The sequence below is a fragment of the Ascochyta rabiei genome, chromosome 8 (genome assembly GCF_004011695.2).
Source record: "Ascochyta rabiei chromosome 8, complete sequence".
NCBI classification, from domain to species: Eukaryota; Fungi; Ascomycota; class Dothideomycetes; order Pleosporales; family Didymellaceae; genus Ascochyta; species Ascochyta rabiei.
Window position 1 is genome coordinate 1548738 of NC_082412.1, and position 21359 is coordinate 1570096.

A 21359-nucleotide genomic window follows, 5' to 3' on the forward strand; every position below is an offset into this window, starting at 1 on the left:
TTGACTGCTGCTGCCGTGTTGCTTTTGGCTTCGTGCAGGCTGGGGATTTTCTGGAATGAGCTTCGACATACGCAAACCTCGGGTCCGAATGGCATCACGTGAAGCCAACCAGAAATTGTGTCCTGGGCACTGGAAACCATGGTTCGACGATTGTTGTTCCCCTAAACTATCCCACGGTTGATGGGGAGAGGCGTGGTAAACACTTCATGTGAGAATCTAGCCTGTCTCGCTCACAGGGAAGCTCGCTAGAGACTGCGATTGGGGACTGAGCTCGGGATGTGTTGTTTTCGCGTGTCTTGATCGTTGAATCTAGCCGTCTGGTCCCAGAATAAATGTGCTTTATCATGTTAGAATGTCGTTTCGATCACTACATGGGGGCAACTTCGAGAGAGTAGGGCCGTCGCTATCTTGAAGAGTGAGGATGCACAACGCATGGCACGGTACGATTAGCTAGGCAGATTGAGCGCCGTGTGGGGTCGCGTCAAGTTTACGCTAGAAGAGAAGAGTGGAAGAACAAGGTCGTTGCAGGTCTGATAGCTGAAGATTACAAGACCGCAGTATGTACCGCACGGCGATGATGAAAGTGCGTACAGATGAAAGTGGGTCAACTTGCACTAAATCCAACTGTGGATTAGCGTCGCAGAACGGTGCATGAGGTTCCGAAATTCGGAGGTGGGAATGTTACCGAGGAATCAACAAAACTCCTGAGATAGCCGTGAACTTTTCCACACCGCAGCGCACATTCTTGTCAGACCTCAATACATACAACAATTCAACAGCTCTGCACTCACAGCGCACAATGAATGGTATAAACGGGGCCAATGGCACGTCAGCGGGAGCTAAGCTGTTGTGGAGGCACCCCTCCCCTGAGCGCACAGCAATGTATCGGTTCCTCCAGAAAGTGAACAAGACGCACGGACTGCGATTGTCAACATATCCTGAGCTTCACCAATGGAGCATTGACAATATCGATCCCTTTTGGCAGAGCGTTTGGGAGTTCGTCGGCATCAGGGCTCAAGGCCAAGCAACAAGAGTCAGACACTGCTTGGCCCAATAGTGGCTCGTATGCTAACCTGGCAGCAGGCAGTAGATCCAAATGCACCAATGTTCCCTCGCCCTACCTTCTTTGAGGGTGCAACGTTGAACTTCGCCGAGAACTTACTCTTCCCTACCCAACAAACCGAACCAGATTCGCCTGCCATCATCGCCGTAACCGAGACAACGCGCGAAACAGTGTCATGGAAGGAGCTGAGGGAAAGAGTGAGACAGTGTCAGGCCGGAATGAAGGCCCTGGGGTTGCAGAGAGGTGATCGAGTTGCCGGCTATGTTGCAAATCACACGAATGCGCTTGTGGCTATGCTGGCTGCGACATCACTGGGAGCCATCTGGACAGCAGTCAGCCCAGACACAGGCGTACATGCGGTACTGGAACGATTGCGGCAGATCGAACCTGTTATACTCTTTGCAGACAACGCTGCTTTCTACAATGGTCGAAGCCACCCAGTAGTACCGAAGGTCAACGAAATTGCCGCCGGGTTACCTTCTCTGCAAGCAGTCGTGATCTTCCCTACTGTGTCCTCAGTCGATGTCGACCCCAAATCCATTGATGTGGCTTTGGGTAAAGCCTACGACTATGTTTCTTTCACGTCTTTGTCCAAAAATACAGAGCTCACCTTTGAGCAACTCGGCCCAGACCACCCAGTATACATCCTGTACTCTAGTGGGACTACTGGTGCACCGAAGTGTATTGTTCATGGAGCAATTGGGACACTTCTTCAACACAAGAAGGAGCATATCATTCACTCTTCGATTACACCCTCCTCACGACTGTTCTACTTCACGACTTGCACATGGATGATGTGGCACTGGCTCGTGTCTGGCCTTGCTTCAGGGGCGACGCTTGTGCTCTACGATGGTTCGCCCTTCCGTTACGTCGACAGCAACAACCCCTCAACCTCTGTCCCGGATGATCTTGCAATGCATCGCCTTATCGAAGAGTATGGCATTACACACTTTGGTACTTCAGCGAAGTACTTATCAGTTCTGGAGCAGAAGTCTGTTGATCCCAAAGCTGCCGGGCTTGCCCTGGGAAAACTGGAGGCAATCTACTCAACAGGTTCACCACTTGCTCCCTCGACATTTTCGTACGTTTATTCTGCTTTCCCACCTAGCATCAACCTCGGCAGTATCACAGGCGGCACAGACATCATCTCTCTTTTCGGTGCGCCGAATCCTCTGATACCCGTGTACGAAGGCGAGATCCAAGCTGCTGGGCTCGGCATGGCCATCGCTGCCTTCGATTACACGGGCGAAGATATATCATCGACTGGTGAGCCAGGTGATCTTGTATGCACAAAACCCTTTATTTGTCAGCCCGTGGCTTTCTGGGGTGGCGAAGGCGCCAAGAAGTACCAGAGCTCATACTTCGACAAGTTCACGAATAAGAAAGGAGAGCAGATCTGGCACCACGGCGACTTCGTACGCTTCAACCCTAGAACCGGTGGTATCTGGATGCTCGGACGGAGTGATGGTATTCTGAAGCCAGCTGGTGTTCGCTTTGGTTCAGCTGAGATTTACAACGTTGTGCTTGAGCATTTTGCCGAAGAAGTCGCGGATGCGCTATGCATTGGGCGGAGGAGAGAGACTGATGCGGATGAAACCGTGGTACTCTTTTTGAAGATGGCAGAGGGACATCGGATTTCGAACGACTTGGTATTGAAGATCAAGAACTCTGTCAAGAACTCGTTAAGTGCAAGGCACGTTCCTGCTGTTGTGGACGAGTGCCCTGAGATTCCAGTTACTACAAACGGGAAGAAGTAAGTCAACCGCAAATTGAAAAGCGCTCTTTACTGACCATCTGCAGGGTTGAGGGCGCGGTCAAACAGATACTTTGCGGTCTGAACGTGAAAACATCTGCAAGCGTCGCAAACGCAGAGTGTTTGGATTGGTACCGAGAGTGGGCCAGTTCACATTAGTCAAAGACAAATTGGCAGACTCACGAGTGGAGAGCAATGCAGTGAAATCGCGTTTACATCAGAGGCGCATTTAAATTCAGGCATCTCAACTTCCCCGTGCAGTCGTGCGACCTTGAGAAGCCTCAATCTGAGTATGATCTTGTGAGGTTGTGAACAGCTATACTTTAGGCCAGGGCGCATGCCTGTCCCTGTTGTACTGGTCAAGAAATCTGGCTAGTCGTGGGTGCAAACCGACTCCGAATAGGCCTGGAATCACAACAGACGCAGGCTTCCTAATGAATTGTGACCATCCTAAGTAGTTTTGTCTCATGTCTCAGCTGTCTGCAATTCCATTTTACGCAAAATTTGAGATGACTGTCATCTGATCCCCGCTTTGAAGAGTAGCCCTCGCTTTTGTAGCTCTATGTTTGTGCATCAGCCAATGTGGGTTATCTGAAGGTTAGCAGGGATCGGTCTTCGAAGCCGAGCATGACATTTAAGCTTTTGCCACGACTCAGCCTAGAAAATCGGAGTAGCCCACTCCAAGATTCCACATGCGGTAGGTTTGGAAAATACTGTCGATTGTGGGGAAATATAGGCCCGGATCCACTGGCAATGCCCAAAACCTGGGAAACTTTTTTTTTTCTGGAAGTCCGCCATGCATTACTCTGCCAGAAGCTCCTATCACAAGACTAGCTATAGCTCTGATGGACAAAACGCATTCGATGCACAATAACAATCTCGAGCCAAAATCTTTCCATGCACCTCTCATAAATCAGACAGCGACGTTAGATTTTTCGTTCAGAATGAGCTTCTGCGGTCGGAATAATAGCAGAAGAGGAAAATCACTGATTATCGGGATGACAAACAAGTATGGCTAGACTGATCAAAGCGCACGAAGAATGGTGCCGGAATTCTACTTGAGTACCAGGCACTAAGCTTCGAATCAAAGATGAAGTAGTCGAATCGGTGATGAATGAATTTATGCATTGGTTGTTAGAGCGATAATCGTAGAGGGACATGGTCATCGTATCATGGAGATCATGAGATCCTAGCGTCGGTCGAGAACAGCAAGTGCACGACTCCAAGGCCCCGAAATACGGTGCTCACGATCTCTTGTAGGTGGCACCAGATCTGTCTCACTTCCGTCTCGGCTGGGTCTTGTCGTGGTTTGAGAGGCTACCATTGTTGACCCTGTCTGCGTCGATCTCAGGACAGTTGTGGATGTCTTCCTAATTATACCATGCGGAACATCCTGCACATAGTCCTCATCAACGTCATCAAGACGTTTTTCGAAGTATGCAGGTGTTGGAGTCCTAGGAGATATCATCGTGTTCTGATCCGACTTTATCGAGTGCTTCCGGTCCCAATCGGGTGTGGACGTTGGGCTCAAGCTTATTTGAGAAAAGTGAAGGGTGGAGATGAGCCTCGGCTTGCTTGAGCCACCAGATCGACCGAACATACCAAAACTGCGGAGACCCCACGAGGCCTTGTCGGAAGATTTGCGGGAAGACCTGCGGTCGGAATACCAGCTATATATCGAGCGGAAATTCGGCATGGCCTGCTCAATGAGTGGACGGAGGGGCAACAGATTACCGCAGATGCATGCAGCTAGGATCTCGATAAGAGACCACTTGATAACATCAACATTGTCCCATGTTGAGTCGTATGAGTTAGAGTACTTCACAAAGAACTTGAGGCGGACAATGCTGGTTATGGACGCACTATCATTGTTAGCAGACGACAGACGTAGCACAAGGAGGTACTCACAAAGATCCTACACTGATCAGCAAGATGACACCAATCTTCTTTCTGGTGCTCATCTGTAGTTTCCAGATCAATGGTAGAGGCAGAAGTAAGATGATAATGTCCTCTACGATGCTAAGAGCTGCACCAGTGAATCCAATGACCGCAGACACAGGGAGGCATTTCGCGTCGATGACTGTCTTATCCCAGATAGACCTAATAGGCCAGCACTGAAAGACGACCAGAAAGAAGAAAGCCAAGCCGTGGACGAACATGAAGGTGATCATGCCTCGCACACTCCATCTAAACCACGTGATGAAGTCAGGAAATAGACGCAAGTACAACGCCAGAATGGCTACTTTCGAGAAGACTTGAACAGCGACGTAGAGCATTTGACAGACGTAGAAGAGCTTCAGGAGTTCGACAGCATTGGACGTTGGCACGTCCCAGTAGTGGAGGCCGAAGCCTTTGAGAGACATTTCAAGTATGATGATCGAGACTGTGATCAATAGAGCCTATGGAGCATTAGCGAAGTCATTATTCTACATAGAGATTGCACTTACTGCAGCGATGATAGCATATGCATCATCGGACCAAAGACGCCGTGTTTTCAGCCATCTCGAGTAGAGACGCAGAAACAGAAATAAGGCTGCTAGTATGATAGTAGCAATTGAAGCTGTCTTCAGTTCATGGACACGGGATTCGATTGGAAATGCTGCGCACAGTCCGTCCGCAAATTGAACGACCTCTGTCATGTGGTAAGCTCAGGTAGCATATGGCAATAGACAATCACTAACGGTTTTGGTCAAGAAAGCCACAAGACTTCTGTACGCATGCAGAGAGCTCTGCCTGCATGGTAGTGTTCGTGCAAGCACATGTAGCCAGATCTTGAGCGTTTGTCATCGGGCAGCCGCCGGAAGTAAAGAGATCTTCCATGACACATGGTACCTAAGATGTATCAGCCCGGATTTTCCAATTAGAGATTGATGATATTTACCGAACATTTTGGGATCATGCCCAGCATGGACACCACAGAGGTCGTCGGTGTGATGGACGACTGAGCCATTGCTGTGCCGAGGAATAGAAAGACAGACAACATCTGACCAAGAAGCATCATTTTCTGCAACAAAGTATCACCGATCATGAATCAAGGGTTTGAAATCGCTGATATAGACCAGGTTTGCGCATGGAAGCGAGCCGTTCCTTATATGCGAACTGGCGGTGCGGGAGCGGGCGGTATCAATGCGCATTCCTCCGAGGTTCGAGCTACCGTGTGCACGCTACATGCCGAAGAGAAGGTATTATCAGGTATGCTCGATGAACGGGGCTACCACAGTCGTACCTAGTCTGATCTGTCGGGTGACACCAGCTGCGTAAAGACTGCCATTGCGCCAACCCGGCTTGAGGAACAGTTACCGACGAGGCTCGAGTCGTGGGTAGCCATGAACGGATACAGCAACAGCATGGGACTACCGTTTGATGTTTACAGGTGGCTTGCAGCATCGGACAGGAACCCATTGGACTGAAATGCTCAGGGCTGCGCTCGTGAACTCTCACGTGTGTGCGGCATCTGTTTGCGCCATCACCTGTTGGGGAATTTGAGCTGCTGCGGCGACTTCTCCGGTCTTGAATATAACGATAAAGTCAGAGTGGCACACTTTAGTGTGCCAAACAAATCACCATGACGGACTATCGGGCAAGTAGCATCCGTACCTAGTCCAAGGAACCGTGGGGCGGAAGACCGATGTACGAACGAGTGTTGCGTCTTGAAACATGGAACCAAAGTCAAACCTAATCCAAGTTGTTGGAAATTTTGGTCCTAACGCGCAGAGGGGAGGCTGGTGGTTGAGCCCGGACTGGAAATGGTACGTACCAGCGAGTCGAAGCCATTCAGTTCAGGTCACACTCAGGCCACACTAGCGCTCGCTACAGCTAAAGAAAATGCCGGAATCACATCGCGCGAACTCAAAACTATCGCAGCGACCCAATGAGCAGAGCGGGAGATGAAACTGCCGAGGCGAGACGGCTGCAGGGTGCAGAGCAATTGCCGGTAGATCATGGAAACACAGCTGGCACCTGTACCTGCAGTCGACGTGTGGATGCTGACTGCAGTAGTTGTGACCATCTGGCCACGGTGCCACCATCACTTCGAGTATGCAGGCGGCCTGTTATCGATGTCGCTGAGCAACTTCAGACTTAATGGACTTGAACGGGCCTACAATTTCCGTGTAGCGGATGGCATACACACAGCTGCGAATAGCCGTGGCCTTGTTACCGAGTTTTGTGGTATACGCCCGGAGCAAGCCAACCGGATAGGGCGATCAAACAGCTCAGGTTGATAATAAGACAACTTTGTAGCGCACTGACGATCAGAGGGGTTGAGGTCAATCAACCAGCCGTACTGCAGAAGATCAGGTATTCACTAGACCTCGTTCGGATCGTCGAGCTTTACCATCATTGCAGTAGACTCGTGAAGCAACCGCAGTTCCCGTCAACCTGACTCGTACTAGCGCGAAGCCGCCAGTAAAGCTTGGGCCCGCCTTCTTCCAGGCCAACTTCCTCGACTAACGATGTACAAAGTTGGCGTACCATCTTGCGGACATCGATGCGGATCAATTCGCATAGTGCATGGAAGGTTCCATGTGTGTATTCTGACAGTAAGTGTTTCAAGAAATATCGAGGGGTTGTTGCCAAAAGCACGATGCCAACGATGATCTGAGATTGCTCAGAGTTGAGGTCCTAATAGTTAAGCCCGTCGGGGAATCACGAAACACGCCAAGTTTGCCTCGGAAATAGAGAGCTAGTGCAAGCCCTACCCCTCTGCAGTAAACCATGTCCCAGTAGGTCTCGCATCTTGCCGTTGGTGATGGCGCAATCTGATCTGGGGCCAATTGAGGAGTCGAGCTTGCTGAGATTTGGCGAGTGTATGTGATCGCTATCAACATGGCTTCATCGACACCATATAAGCTACAGAAAGCTCGGTATCACCGTATTAGCCAGCCTTACCCAATAGGCCGTGGTCTGCTTGTATCTTCGCAGATCCCACTTGCTCTTTCAACATCTTGACGATTTGCATTAGCAACTGATATGATTGCAGAACCACAATCCCTGCATGCGCCAAGCTACGGACGAACACCATAGCACCTTGCATATAGCCTGATGCTCACAAATCTCGATCAAGCGTTACCCCAAATCGTTAGAGGTACTTTCCCATTTGGCGCAGCAGTGGGCAGAGGGGCTAGGCAGATGGGAGCAGCATGCGTAGCCGATTCGATTTCGATTCTCGTCCCGAGTATCTTGGTAGCCTATATGCCGCATTGTGAGATACCTTGGTTCGATTGTACCTGGTCTTCTGGCCATCGCATGTTACCACAGAAAGATCTTCCGGCAAGAGTGTACAATGGCTAGCACCCAAAATGAAAACCAGGCTCTCACCATTCTCGCGCGTGCGGCATCCCTCAATCCCAGACCTGGCGACAGCTGACGTTGATGCGTTTCGTACCCATGTAACCTCTCCATTTCTTGAAAGCTTTTTCCTCTGCCGGCGTCGCTCCAGGCGTTCCCATAGGCCAATTGGCCAGGTACGAAGGACAAGTGCTTGGTAAGGTCCTGGCCATTGCATGCCAGGCCCACCTAGCATTGCCAGTGAGGTGTACGCAGTCACCGCTTCGTACCCTGATTGCAACGGTCCGAGGCGCGTTTTCTTCTTCTCCGTCATCTTCCCCTCTGGCCATAATAAAAATACCGTCACAACCGACACTAAAGCTAGCCAGTGCGCGTTGGCATTGCTCGCTCACGTCACGATGGACAGGCATGAAGTCTTTCGCGCCATACACGAGCACCACTCCGGACTCAGGTTGGATGTGAGGGAACAGGCCCGTGACGAGCTTCGACAGGTCGCCTGGAAAAGGTGTTGCGTGCTTTGCGTAGCTTCGTGTTGGCCAGTCATACTGTTCTCCAAGCGTGAGCCACCGGAGTTTAGTGTACAAAAACTGCTCGTTGTTGAGGGGTTTCTGTTTGCCCGGCACTTTTGGCGTCAGAACGTCTTCTGCTGCAGATCTGTCACGCAGGAAAAAACTGCTGTCAAATCGCACTGGTTCCGAGGACGGTTCTGGGGGATACCGGATGTCGTAGTCTGCCTGCAAATTGATCTTGTGGCTTGGGTCTGCTAAGTCTCGGTGCATAAGACAAGAGGTAAATAGGACCTGAGTCTCTGGAGGCAAAAGCTGCGGCACAACCTGCAGGCCAGGGAAGTCTCGATGCTCAAATATCGCTGCATCGGCTGAAGTCGCAGATAACGGTCGTCCTCCTGCGTAAGCTTGGCATGCAGCCTCGATGCGCAATGCAGGTATGGTGCCAGCAGGACGCCATATATCCCTTTCCTCTGGGCTAAATTCATGGCGTTTGCTCAGATCGAAGATGTTAGGATCGCTCTCCAGTTCAGCTTTTCTCATACTCTGGTACCGCCAGTGCTCTTTCTGAATGAATTCTGGTGGCGTTGCATGAGTATCATGATGTATGGAGCCCTTCTGTACGAAGCATCAGCCAGACTCGTTCAGTAAGTTGGCGGCGACATACGAACGCGCTCAGTCTGCTCCGTGGAAAAGTCCATTGCCAACTTCGGCTTGATTGGTCGACTGTGCAGTGCACGCGTTGGCGTTATCACACTGATGAGCTTGCGATACTCTGTCAGGCTACTAAATATCCTCGAACGTATCATCGGTCAGCCAGAATATCAATGGCAGGGCGTGTGAGGTCGTCTAGATGCCAGGATTGTAATGGTACTACGAGCTGCGAAAAGATCCAGGAAGGTGGTCAATGCTCGCTTACTAAGCCCTTACACTGCTCTGGCAAACAAAGCTTGCCGACTCAGCATCATTGCGTCACCAGAACATCTTCCACCAAGAAATTCCCAAATGTTCGTGCCATGTCTATCACAAAGCCTGATTGTTACGTTGCCAATTCGCTTGCCTGAAGATGAGTAGTGAAGACTGTCTTTATCCCGCGATACAAATAAGCCAGTTTTTTACGTCCGAACGTGGGGTTAGGAACGCGAAAACATGCTTAAGGTCCCTCTGCTACAACACTCTCCCGCTCTACCTGCACAACATAACAATCAATATTTAATTTATACAAACTTATTTTGCAAGAGATTCTCATTACTCTGTAAAAGGTTTTTATCACAATCTGTTGTGTGGCTACAGCAGCAGGTGCAGCAAGACACGTTAGTGTTGGTGCCCTAGTGTTCAATACAACTGATCGGCCATAAAAATGAGCTTCTTCGTACACAAGATGGGCGATGTCTAATGACGAACCATGGCTTTTGTGCAAGGGTAATCAGGTGAGAATCCACGATGTATAAGAATACAGCTCCGCATGTTAGTGTGGAACCAAAGATAGTGCCTAGAGACAACTACACTCGGGACCAAATGAGTGTGGCCTAGGATTCTTCCATTATGAAATCGTTATATAGCCAGCCCCGACCTCCAAAAAGTTTCCCGCGTAGCTTTATAAGCTTACAAGGCTTCGGCTTGTCCACTCTACGACCCTTCCGCTTGGCTCCCTTAAGATCCCCTACATGTCCTCGAAACGGAACTTGACAAGTAACGTGCAAGTAGTCTCATGACCACCCAGGTCCAGCATGCGAATGAAGCTCCACCCGGGCACAGCGTACATCAGCCTTATAGCTGCCACGGCAAAGACAGGGTTGCGAGCAAAGCTATCATCGCTTTTGATGAGTAGCCTCAAAAATACCATTTCGCTATCCTCGTATTCCCAGTCAAGCACTTCATTCCAGACTGGATCATTGGCAGGCGATGTCGCTTTGTGCATCAAGCTGGCCATCTTGGAAGGTTTGTAACCAGCGGTCTTGCGCTTGGGCGGCATGTTGTTTAAATCATTGGGGTGTATGAGTGTACAGGAAAGATACGGCTTTACGTCGCCATGTTCACGGTCGTCTGGTAGAGGGACGTCGGTGGCGCCGGCAACGTGTAGATGGAGCTTTTTGCGTCTACCGGTCAAGATGTTGCCGTTGCCGCCAGCGCGTAGAGCTGGAGGCTTCAGGACATAGCCGCCTGAACTAGCGAAAAGGGCTTCATTGAGTTGCATGCTGGCGCCAAAAGTCTGCCAGTTCAAGGCACAGATCTGTGCGCCGATGCCCCAGAAAGGCGCTGGTTGGAGATTTTTCGAAGAGATGCGGGTACCTTTTGGGTAGACACGCATGAGATGGTGGGCATTGTGTCGCGCAATCTTGGGACTGTTTCCTGGAAGATGCTTCTTAAGCCCTGACTCCGAAACGTTGATGAGCTGGTGATGCGGTGCGTTCTCAAGGTTCGCCTCAAACCATGAGTTGTTCACCGGCTTCACAGACTGAGCGTACACGCCAAGCTCGGCAAGCTCAGGGATGATGACGCCTTGAGGGCATTCTTGTTTCTGCTGGTTGTACAGTTGATGCGCTTTCTTTGCCTCCTCGTCCTCAGAGCTGTCGCTGTCGCTACTGCTGTCTTCTTCGTTAGGCAGATGGTATTCCACAATGACGACAATCTTGTTTTTGAGCTCTGCAAGAGTGACGTGATTGCCTGATCCTTCTTGTTCGAGGTGGCCTTTTTCGCGGATGGCCCTGCTAAGCAGTCGTTGGCCGAATACCTCCTGCATGATCCACGCAAGTCTAAGTTGGCCATGGGCACCACAATGATTTTCAAGCGAAATCATGATTGGCGCAGCATCTTTTCCGTCTGCAATCTCCATGTCCACAACATCACGGATGGTCTCGCACACCGTACGGAAAGGGATGTTAGATACCAATGTATAGCCATGTGTGACTTTGGGTTCCTCAGGATTGTCGTCGTTCTACATCAGTATCAGTTACTCGGTCTTTGTACAGCGCATCAATGCTGCTACTATCGCTGAACTTACGTCCCACGCATCGATCTCGCAACAGCGGGACCCGGTGTGCAAAGCGATTCTGTACGCCGAAGCGTCAGACGAGCCATATAATTGGTGTGCCATCAAGTAGGTATTATGACTGGAGCTGATGAAGTACTCCGGCAGTGGATGGCTGCGGTCAGTGACCTCCGGTGGGACCTTGATGTGGCTTCTGTCGAGTAGTTCCCTCAGTGCCGTCGACTGCTGCTCTGAGTCCATGCCAGCTTCTCCTTTTGACAACACGTTCTCTTTGTACAAAACTTCTTTCAGCGCCTTGCTGACACGGAGACTATCTTTGGTGATATGTGATTTTCGCGATGCAAGACCGCCCCCAGCAACGGTATTGGCGTCAATAGCCTCGCCCTTGTCTTCATCGTCAACTTTCGATGTCCTCGAGAAAGGGTTCAGCTTCGAAATTCCTGAGACTAGGTCTGCCATGGTAAATGTGGCTCAGGCTGTGGCTGTGGTGTGAGATTGTGGAATAGGTAGGATGATGTTAGGTTGGAGAGATGGCGGGGAGATGATGACGCCTGGAGGGGCACACGCTTGGCTGGCGTGAGCTGGCTGAGGCTGAAGGCAAGGCCCACACAGCGAAACATTCAGCCATGAGACGACATCAGAATGTCTTGTAGACGCGCACGTCCTTTTCGCGATTTCTCGAAAGTGTAAGCCAATGCCAAGTCAGCGCAAGTCTGTCGCTGTGGTGGCCCTGACTCAGGCATCGAAACGCGCACATACGCGTGCAGCCCGTCCCAATTGCGCTCACTCTTCTCTGTGATTCACAATCTCTTCCATAACCTCGAACGTAGTCTCTACATTGTACGCGGAACGCGTGTTCCTGAACGACACCCGCTCTCAATAATTGCGAAAAGGCCATCAATACCCTACGCAGTACAGATAAGACTGCACGGAAGTTTTGAGATATGTTCTTAGCACCTATAAGTCCTGTCATGGTCATGCATGATCTCCAGTGATCGCGTGTGGAGATGACTTACCGGTAGGCCATGAAACTTCCCCAATCGCCAAGATCTCCCCCGCAAACTCGTGGATTTCTTCCGTCCAATGCGCCCCCAGACATACTACATGCAGATGCGGATAGGCACACACGGAAAAGTATTCCAGTCTGCCCAGCTCACAGCAAAGTCAGTCGACATGGACGAGTATACTTGAGCAAAGAAGCTCCGGAGCTAGTATCATTGTCACCAATGAATACCCAGTTCGGTGTGGATCGGCCTCACGACAGACTTCTTCTCTGGGCCGCCTAAGCTGCTGAGGTATTTACAAACTTGTTAAAGATCCTGAAGATGAGCTTGGCCAGCAACACAAGATGCACCGAAGTGCGGATTCAACCGGGTACTCCGCCCGGGAATGAAATAGAAGAAAGTATATAAGCGAAGTAATGCATTCGTAGACTTCATCAAAAAGTTCACACGAGCAAGACATTCATCACTTAACATGAAGTCGGCTCTAGTCAGCACCGTAGCACTTGTCAGCGCCGCGGTAGCATCAGCCAAAATCACCTTGCCCAATGGCTGGTTCAAGATCCCACCCAAAGAGAAGATCGAGTCAGGCAAGCTGAACGGCAAACCACGATACCTGACCTGGATGGCCGATTCTCAAATCAAGCATGGCGTTGAACCAACCTTTGCGTACACGGTATCAGCCTACCTCTCCGGCATTCTTCTTGCGTACGATAGGACAGGCGACGAAAAGTACCGCGACTATGTCAAACGCCATGCAGACACTGTACTGTACCCTGCCTGGAACGGTGAGATTCTGCTTCACAACAACAGCAACTCCATTGACGACATTCGCTTCGGTCACACCTTCCTGGACATGTACAACATCACAGGCGGAGAAGAGATTTACAAGATTGCTGCCGACAGTCTTAAAGACCAGATCGATCGTTCTTTCCGTACACCGGACGGAGGTTTCTACCATCGTTACCCAGCGTACATCGATCAGATGTGGTTAGACGGTATCTACATGCTCGACGTATTCTACGCACGCTGGACTCATGAGTTCCAACCGGACAACACGACAGCTTGGGACGACATAGCACTACAGTTCGATCTTATCAACGCCGGCACTACCGTCGATCGTGAGCGTACAAATGGCCTCCCGGTCCACGGCTTTGATGTTAGCAAAAAGGCTATCTGGGCTAATCCTGATACCGGTGCTGCACCACACGTCTGGGGTCGTGCTGTTGGATGGTACATTATGGCACTCGTTGACACCCTTGACTACTTTCCAGAGAAGCACGAAGGACGTGCAAGACTGATCGAGTACCTCCAGGCTGTTGCTGATGCTATTGTCGCAGCTCAAGACTCGAGGTATAAGGGCTGGTACAACATCATGGATCCAGGGCTTGAGAGACGTTCGGGTAACTACATTGAGAGCTCGGGTTCTGCTATGTTCGTGTACGGTCTTCTGAAAGGTGTACGACTTGGATATCTTGAGGATAAAAAGTACCTTGATGCCGCGCTCAGTGGGTATGAGCTCATGACCGAGACTTTTGCTGAGAAGCGCAAGGGTGATGGCGCACTCGTGTGGGAGTGGACTGTTCAGACTGGTAGTCTGAGTTCCAATGGTACCTTTGAGGTGAGTTCGCATGCGTTGAAGATCATCAGATTAGCCTGCTAATAAACTTAGTACTACGCAAGCATGCCTTTGTTCGAAAATGATTTGAAAGGCGTTGCACCCTTCCTCTTTTCCAGTTATGAGTATGAGCTGTACGTTGAAAGTCAACAGTGAGAACACGTAAAGGGGAAGTGATTCACTTGATCCATGTTGTTAGCTCGTCCTAGAGCACATTGTTTGTTTGGCTGTCGGTTTCGACTTTCTACATGCAAAAAAATCACAGCAGCAACTAGGGGTGAAGTCGTCCGTCATTACTTAGATCAGGTCATCAACGTTCAAGCAGACTTACAAAATACAACATTATTGTTATGTCTTGAGAGACTAGCTATAGCTTTAGAGTTCTAAGTGCTACCTACTCTACATTTATAATTTTACAAAAAAACGTTGGTCTGTTACAATTGCTACCGTCTAAACCTGAAGGCTGATGACCTCAACTAATTGATGGCGGACGAACTATTGTACCAGCTATTGGCGGCTCCAACCAGCTTGTATCATCAGCTCCGCAGTCTTTGCCTTTCTGTTTGTTTTTTCTGCAGTGCACGTGGACGTCGGCTCATTCGAAGAGCGAGGCTGTGTCCTCCCAGTAAGGCTGTGTGAATGACTAACGTTCGGGCCGACTGACCATAACAATTACTGTAGTTCACAACCCCATGTCTCAGACCATCGACCGATGTATTTTTCGAAACGCCAGATTTCGAGCTCAATTGCAAAAGAACCGCGAAAATATTGTCGCGGACGACCGGCTCAGTGACCATCTTGCGCTTCTTGAATGGGTCTCCTCCTCTCGGATCCACGAACGGCAACAAGCACGAGTCTGCGAACATCACTAGCGACCGCGTACAATGGTCCTCCCGACGTCATGAGACTTTGCATTACGACCAATAAGGAACAGATCCGCCTGATGGGTAAGACGTCGGGAATGCGGGGTTGTAGCCGACACGGTAGTGGGGAAGCTACAAAGCTATAAGCCTATAAGAGTCGAACGTCATCTTAGAAAGACCACGCTCTTGTAAAAAAAATCAGCCAAGCCACCGTTATTGCACAGGAAATGATGGCACAGACACTACAGTCAGCTCAAGAGAAGCTTTCTACTACGACGGGCGATGAAGTGGGGTTCGAGTACAAGTTTCCAGCATTCGATGAATTGCCGAAGGTGGAAGGCATGCCTCAGGGCTCGATATGGGGGTTTTATGACAAGAACGGCAAGAAAGACGAAGTCGGAGGTGTGTCTTTATGCCCAACGCAACCAACACCTGAGGAAGTCTTTGACTAATACCAATCAGCCATCAACCTTCTCACCCCTGCAGTCGTCCAAGCCGCCTCCAAGGAGATCAGCACCGGAGAACATATCCAACTTGACTGGCCGCTTCACAACGTGCAGTTCCCGGGTTTCAGCCGCAAAGAATTTCACCAAAAAAAGATCAACTTCTCTGACTTCACGGACTGGAAGGCCATGGACGACGAGGTCTACATAAATACACAGTCCGGCTCGCAATGGGACAGTCTCAAGCATTTCGCCCACCAACCCAGCGGTAAATACTACAATGGTCTGACCCACGAAGAAGCAACGCATACAGACACGAATGGCACGCATAACTGGTGCGAGAGGGGTGGCATCGTAGGGCGGGGTGTTCTCTGCGACTGGTTGCGCTGGTATGAGGAGAAGAACGGTAAAGCGCCATCGGCCGTTTCGAGGCATGAGATTCCGATAATGGAGATTGAAGAAACGTTGAAATGGCAAGGCACGAAGTTGAAGCAGGGAGACATCCTTTGCATACGCAGCGGATACGTACAGTGGCACAACGACGCGAATGAGGCGGAACGCAAGTCTGGCACTCGCGACAACAGCGTTGCCATCGGTGTTCAGGCCAACGAGAACACAGTTCGGTGGCTATATGACAAGCACCTTGCAGCTCTTGTTGGCGAAACCGTTGCGTTTGAGGCGTGGCCGCCCAAATTTACAGACGGATGGTGTCTTCATGAGTGGATCCTTGTCCATTGGTATGTGTTGTCGATTCTGTATCAAGTTTGAGGCTAATAGGGCTAGGGGAATGCCTATCGGCGAGATGTGGGACCTCGAAAAATTGAGTGAGAAGTGCAAAAGTACGAAACGGTACACGTTCTTCCTTACTAGCGCACCACTGCATGTCAAGGGTGGTATCGGAAGTCCACCAGGTGCCATTGCTATCTTCTAGATCCATCTCTGTCATTCGAAACTGGCCCTTTTACTGCTTCCTAACAACGCTCGATTTGTAGTGGCTATATGTTTCGTTGATAACAATGTATTAATGTTCGCCTGTGTCTGTAGGCACATTGGGTACTTCGCCATGGGTGGAAGCTTGGCACTTCTAGAACTATTCCTGGAAGACGCATTGCAAAGTGTACATCTGATACGTATCTCAGTGTTATGAATTTTATGCCGCCAAAGACGAGCTTCAGTTTCCTGAGGACCTCTCGGATGTAGTCTTCAGCTGAAGGGTAGTCTTCTTGATCACAAGACCCAAGGAAAACACACAATCTGTATCGAATATTTCAAGGTGCGAGAAAACATCGCCCCGTGTGAGATTGGGAAACGCAAACACTCCACTTTCCGTTGTCACGGAGGAATTGTTCGATGCTGTGAAAGGAGCTTGGATGCAAAGTCCAACAGCGACAAGACTGACGAAGGTGATGAGGATGGCGGGGAACGTGGCGGCGATTACACCGACGAGGACAGTGGAGAAGAAGATGAAGAGAATGTGATTAAGGCGAAGAGCAATTCACTTGGTCGAATATTGGACTCGAGAATTCGGGAATCGCAACCACAACATGATGTTCAACACTGGCCCTGTCGACACCATGGCATGGATTGGGCTCCAACGGTAGATCAACCGTTGCTCTTAGTTGAGTTGGGCGCAGCAGATTTCGCTCGTTGGATAGTGTGACATATACAAGGGTGTTCGCAGTGCAAACAGGCTGTTGTGTTCTTGCTCAAGATTATGAAACGTCATCAAGGGGCACAGAGTTTGTTGTATGCATTGTTATCCTCCGAAGAAAGGCAGCTCAAACTGCTACATCGCAAACATCTCCTCTAGGTACAGGGTAGCCTAAAGCCTATCTCCGAAGTAAAAGAGCTGCTCCGTGAGGCTCCTTTGATGGTTTGGAGTCCCATCTGAGACATCACGTTCGATCATCGATGCATCCTCGGCCATCACGTCTGCATACGGTTCCCCCTTTTCCATACCGTCAATCTTGATATGCGCAAATTTGAGCTTTACAAGGAAGTATAGTTCAGCCAGGCGGGCAACAAAGGGTGCACCACACTTTTCAGTCAGTCCATTCTAGGAGCTGCCTTAGTACAGTTACTCAATCTCAAGGGTTCAAACAAGCCTTGTCTATTTCGTTAGACGTGTAGAGGCTTTTTCTTTCGTCCTTCTGGGTCTAAAAGTTCGATATGACCGCTTTAGAGTCCGATGCGGCGACCTGGGCAGTTTCTTTTTCAACCGCTTCAGCGATCTCTCGGGAGACGAGTCCACGAATCTCGATATCCTTAAACCCTCGGAGACGCATGCGGAAGATCTGAAGCAAAGCCGCTTGGATCTTCTCCGAACAGCAATCCAACGTCGTTTCCTTGTGCGCTGGAGCGATCTGTTCTCTGCCTGGTGCTATCGCTATCTTAATAGCTACCTTTATACCAAACCCTAGTACGTACACATCTCCACCTACTAATATATCGCAGAAGAAGTCCATGTCCCGGCTCAATAGCATCACGTCGCAAACTCTTGTTAAGAACGGTCCTCGCAGAAACTTGTGCCCAAAATCCTCAGTGCCCCTCAGGGAGATAGAGAGCACATAGCCTCGAAAACGCTTGACACTTGTTCTGCCCTTAGCGACAACTGGAACGTGAAGATGGTTGAGCAGGGATCATATGGGAAGGTCGGGACTGGTCTTCCCCAATGCAAACCCAACAAACTTCTCAGAAATCGTGCAGCATACAACCCTACCCCCACGTCCTCTGCCCGGCATCGTGCAGCCATGGAACACCTTATCACAGTACCAAAGATCTGGCTGGGCAATGTCTGGGACGACGTCAGTGCACCAACGAACGCCCCGTAAGCTTGAGATAAGCAACACATCAGTAGAACATCACATGCGATGGGGCTTACCAGCAAGAAGAACTGAGGATGGAGGAAGTTGTACAGAGGCAAAAAAAATAACAATTGGTATCTCGTAGTCTATCAAGCATTTCCTTCAACGACAACTTCGTAATACCCACCGACCTAGCAGGTATGTCGTGAACAGAACAGGTCAAGAACAGGGCTTTCGGAGCGCCGTTCAAAACAGCAGAACTAGAAAGTGGAGTGCGCTTCCGCCTCCCCAATCTTAGCGGCTGCACCTTTCCCGCCATGCATCGCTTCCTCGTCGTAGTTGTCGTGTTCCGAATCACTGTAAGCGACAGACATATCGGTGATCTCGTCGCCGACTTCGCACCAGACGTCGCTGGTGGCTGGAATCGGGCTGATCTTGCAGAGCGCCCAGTATGTGATGCTCGCGACTAGGAAGCCGGCGAAGAAGTTCAAATCGTAGATGCGTTTCGCTCCAACAGGTACATCGCGGCCGACCGCGCCTGCGAACCCAACGACGTTAATGAGGATACCGGCAATGTAGGCGGCGTATCCGCGCCAGTGGAAACCGAGTGTGTAGTAGTAGGGTCCCGTCTTTCTGCCGGAGTACAAGTCCTTAATTTGAAGATATCCCTTGCGGACGATATAGTAGTCGCAGATCATGACACCCGCAATGGAGGATAGGAACACAGAGTAGGCAGAGAGGTAGGTAGTGAAGCTGTTTGTATCACTGAGAAGGTTCCAGGGGCACATGACGAGGCCAACGAGCGCGCAGACGTAGGATCCGCGGCGGATAGAGATCCAGCGTGGGAGCAGGGCAGTCATGTCTGTTCCAGCGGAGATGGAGTTGGCGGCAATGTTGGTTCCGAGCTGGGCGAGCGCAAAGGCCGCGGCGATTACAAAAACTCCAAAGCGTTGCGCGGAGCCACCTTCCTCGAGGAACTTTGTGAGAAGATCGAGAGGGTTCCAGATAGGGTCACCGCCAAAGATGACGGTGGAAGAGGACGATACTATGATACCAATGAACGAGGTGATGGCGAAACCAACAGGAATAGTGATGAGCTGTGGAAGGAAGGCGTCAGAGGGCTTGTGGGCGAAACGGGCGAAATCAGGGTCGTTGACGATCAAAGTAGCAAAGTTGGCAATGGCAGACATAATGCCACGAACCATGAGCCAACCGAGCTCAGAGCCGGACTTGGAGCCAGTCTGATGCACAATGGGACCGAGGCCTTTGGCGCGAACGATCGACCAGATGAAGAAGGCAATGCCAGCGGTGGGCACAACATACGCCTTGACGGTAAACAGATGACGGATCTTGTGAACCGAAGGCCAGAGAAACGGGAGGGATCCAAGCCAGAAGAAAAAGAACGAGACAAAGTGGACGGTGGATGTGCCAGAACTGGAGATGCCGTTCTTGATGCCGCCGTTCGCATCCTCATCACGCCAGTTGCTCCAGATGGCTCGAATCATGAGGTAGACGCAGGTACCTCCAATCCATCCTTGTACACCGTACCAAATACAGGCCATGGCTGCGCGATTGAAGACGGGCCATAGCGCTCCCCAGACACCGAAAGAGGAGCGGTTGACGACGGGGAACGAGATGTGGTACGTAGCACCAATGCGCCCGGTCATGCAAACGAAGCACGCAGCGATGGAGTAACCGAGCCAGACACAGATCCAGGACTGCCACCACGATAGTCCATCGGCGATGTTACTCCCTGAGATCATCCATGTGTTGATGTTGAAGGAGTCGGCGACCCAGAAACCAACGAAGTTCCATGCACCTAGACATTGTCAGCGACTGTTAAGTAGTGGTTGTTTTCTTTCGGCACGTACCCCACTGGCGGCGTTCAGGCTCGACAGGTGCAAGATCGTGGTTGTACAGCATGAGTTGGGCGGTGGTGAGACCTGGCTCGCTCTCTACAGCGAATCTCTGGGCATAGTGGGCCGCCTTGGACTTCTTGGCTGTTGTTGCCATTATGGCAGAATCGAGGTTGTATGCTTGTCGTTCTAACGGTGGGAGACTAGGTGACAGTTCACCTAAGTAGGGTTTGATGCTTGGTAGGATCGCTGATCCTGGCTCGAATGACGTTGAGCTGAAGGATATCGCGCTTCAAAGTCGCAAGGCTTGTCGATGGATGGGTGGCTGATATCCGGTAGAGTCGACGATTGGTAGGTGGATAGATGCCAAGACGGACGTAGGGAGGTGGGCAACTGGCTCTGATTCGTGACAACGGTTGTGAAAGGTGAGGTAGAACTTGCGTTCGAGTGACCTCCTGATCTGGCTTGCATCATGGGGGATCATCTGGTACTTATAACCTCAACCGGAGACGTGCTGGTAGGATCCACAACGGGCCTGGGTCTGTACGGGGCATTGAGGGACGCAAAGGGTTTACCGTTGGGTATGGTACTCTACCCCAAGAGCTGATAAGGCGTGTGCGATAGCGTCCGTGGGGCGATCTTTCACTTCACGAACCACGCTACCACTGCTACTACTCCACGACAACCCACACCTGGATGCTGCGATGGAACGACAAGCGACAGTCCAGGCCAAATGCGCCTCGGCACGCGAGCAGAACGCAGCCCGGAGCAGGGAGCATGGCCTCTGGGTGGACTGTAGCCGCGAATGACGCAGGTGCATCGTAACGACATCGTGTGCCGCCAAGTGAAAAAAATCAACCTTCACGAGCATCTGCAATACCATCTCCGTGATAGGAAGCAAAATGGTAGTCGCACCCGCCGAATTTGACTCGATAGAAATACGTCAAAGAGTATCTCCGTCCCGGAAACCCTTCTATCGCACACCGTCGAAGCGCCAACAACTGCGTGCGCCTGCGACCTCGCAACTCCCGTTGCATGGACCTTCGCTTCGCAGCCAACTACTGTACAAAGGGTTTGGCGCCCAGCGCTGGGACGATAAAGGCCAGTGTGGGGAAACTCTGCGGCGCCCGGCCCGGCCAATCAGCTACTGCATGACCCTCTTTACTCGATC

The 21359-nt window shown here is 50.7% G+C and overlaps 7 protein-coding genes across 7 annotated transcripts; 3 read left to right on the forward strand and 4 right to left on the reverse strand.

The window, feature by feature from the left end:
* Positions 1-799: 799 nt before the first annotated feature.
* EKO05_0005462 (Acetoacetate--CoA ligase) lies at positions 800-2975 on the forward strand (the record flags this gene model as incomplete). The annotated part of the gene is made up of 3 exons (XM_059636605.1): positions 800-1033; positions 1084-2816; positions 2864-2975. The coding sequence occupies 3 exons, from the start codon at positions 800-802 to the stop codon at positions 2973-2975; spliced, it is 2079 nt and encodes a 692-aa protein (XP_059492588.1).
* A 1030-nt stretch (positions 2976-4005) lies between these two features.
* On the reverse strand, positions 4006-5766 carry EKO05_0005463 (uncharacterized protein; the record flags this gene model as incomplete). Its single annotated transcript, XM_038940053.1, has 5 exons — positions 4006-4678; positions 4725-5215; positions 5264-5448; positions 5498-5648; positions 5698-5766. The coding sequence occupies 5 exons, from the start codon at positions 5764-5766 to the stop codon at positions 4006-4008; spliced, it is 1569 nt and encodes a 522-aa protein (XP_038798476.1).
* Positions 5767-8158: 2392 nt separating this feature from the next.
* Positions 8159-9420, reverse strand: EKO05_0005464 (uncharacterized protein; the record flags this gene model as incomplete). Its single annotated transcript, XM_038940179.2, has 2 exons — positions 8159-9229; positions 9283-9420. 2 exons carry the CDS (start codon positions 9418-9420, stop codon positions 8159-8161), a joined length of 1209 nt encoding a protein of 402 aa, XP_038798477.2.
* An 854-nt stretch (positions 9421-10274) lies between these two features.
* On the reverse strand, positions 10275-12062 carry EKO05_0005465 (Phosphoinositide phospholipase C; the record flags this gene model as incomplete). Its single annotated transcript, XM_038940005.1, has 2 exons — positions 10275-11549; positions 11616-12062. The coding sequence occupies 2 exons, from the start codon at positions 12060-12062 to the stop codon at positions 10275-10277; spliced, it is 1722 nt and encodes a 573-aa protein (XP_038798478.1).
* Positions 12063-13079: 1017 nt separating this feature from the next.
* On the forward strand, positions 13080-14378 carry EKO05_0005466 (Unsaturated rhamnogalacturonyl hydrolase; the record flags this gene model as incomplete). Its single annotated transcript, XM_038940212.1, has 2 exons — positions 13080-14225; positions 14277-14378. The coding sequence occupies 2 exons, from the start codon at positions 13080-13082 to the stop codon at positions 14376-14378; spliced, it is 1248 nt and encodes a 415-aa protein (XP_038798479.1).
* Positions 14379-15312: 934 nt separating this feature from the next.
* On the forward strand, positions 15313-16459 carry EKO05_0005467 (uncharacterized protein; the record flags this gene model as incomplete). The annotated part of the gene is made up of 3 exons (XM_038940153.1): positions 15313-15487; positions 15548-16265; positions 16312-16459. The coding sequence occupies 3 exons, from the start codon at positions 15313-15315 to the stop codon at positions 16457-16459; spliced, it is 1041 nt and encodes a 346-aa protein (XP_038798480.1).
* A 2133-nt stretch (positions 16460-18592) lies between these two features.
* On the reverse strand, positions 18593-20345 carry EKO05_0005468 (uracil permease; the record flags this gene model as incomplete). The annotated part of the gene is made up of 2 exons (XM_038940123.1): positions 18593-20151; positions 20204-20345. 2 exons carry the CDS (start codon positions 20343-20345, stop codon positions 18593-18595), a joined length of 1701 nt encoding a protein of 566 aa, XP_038798481.1.
* Between the last annotated feature and the right edge of the window lie 1014 nt (positions 20346-21359).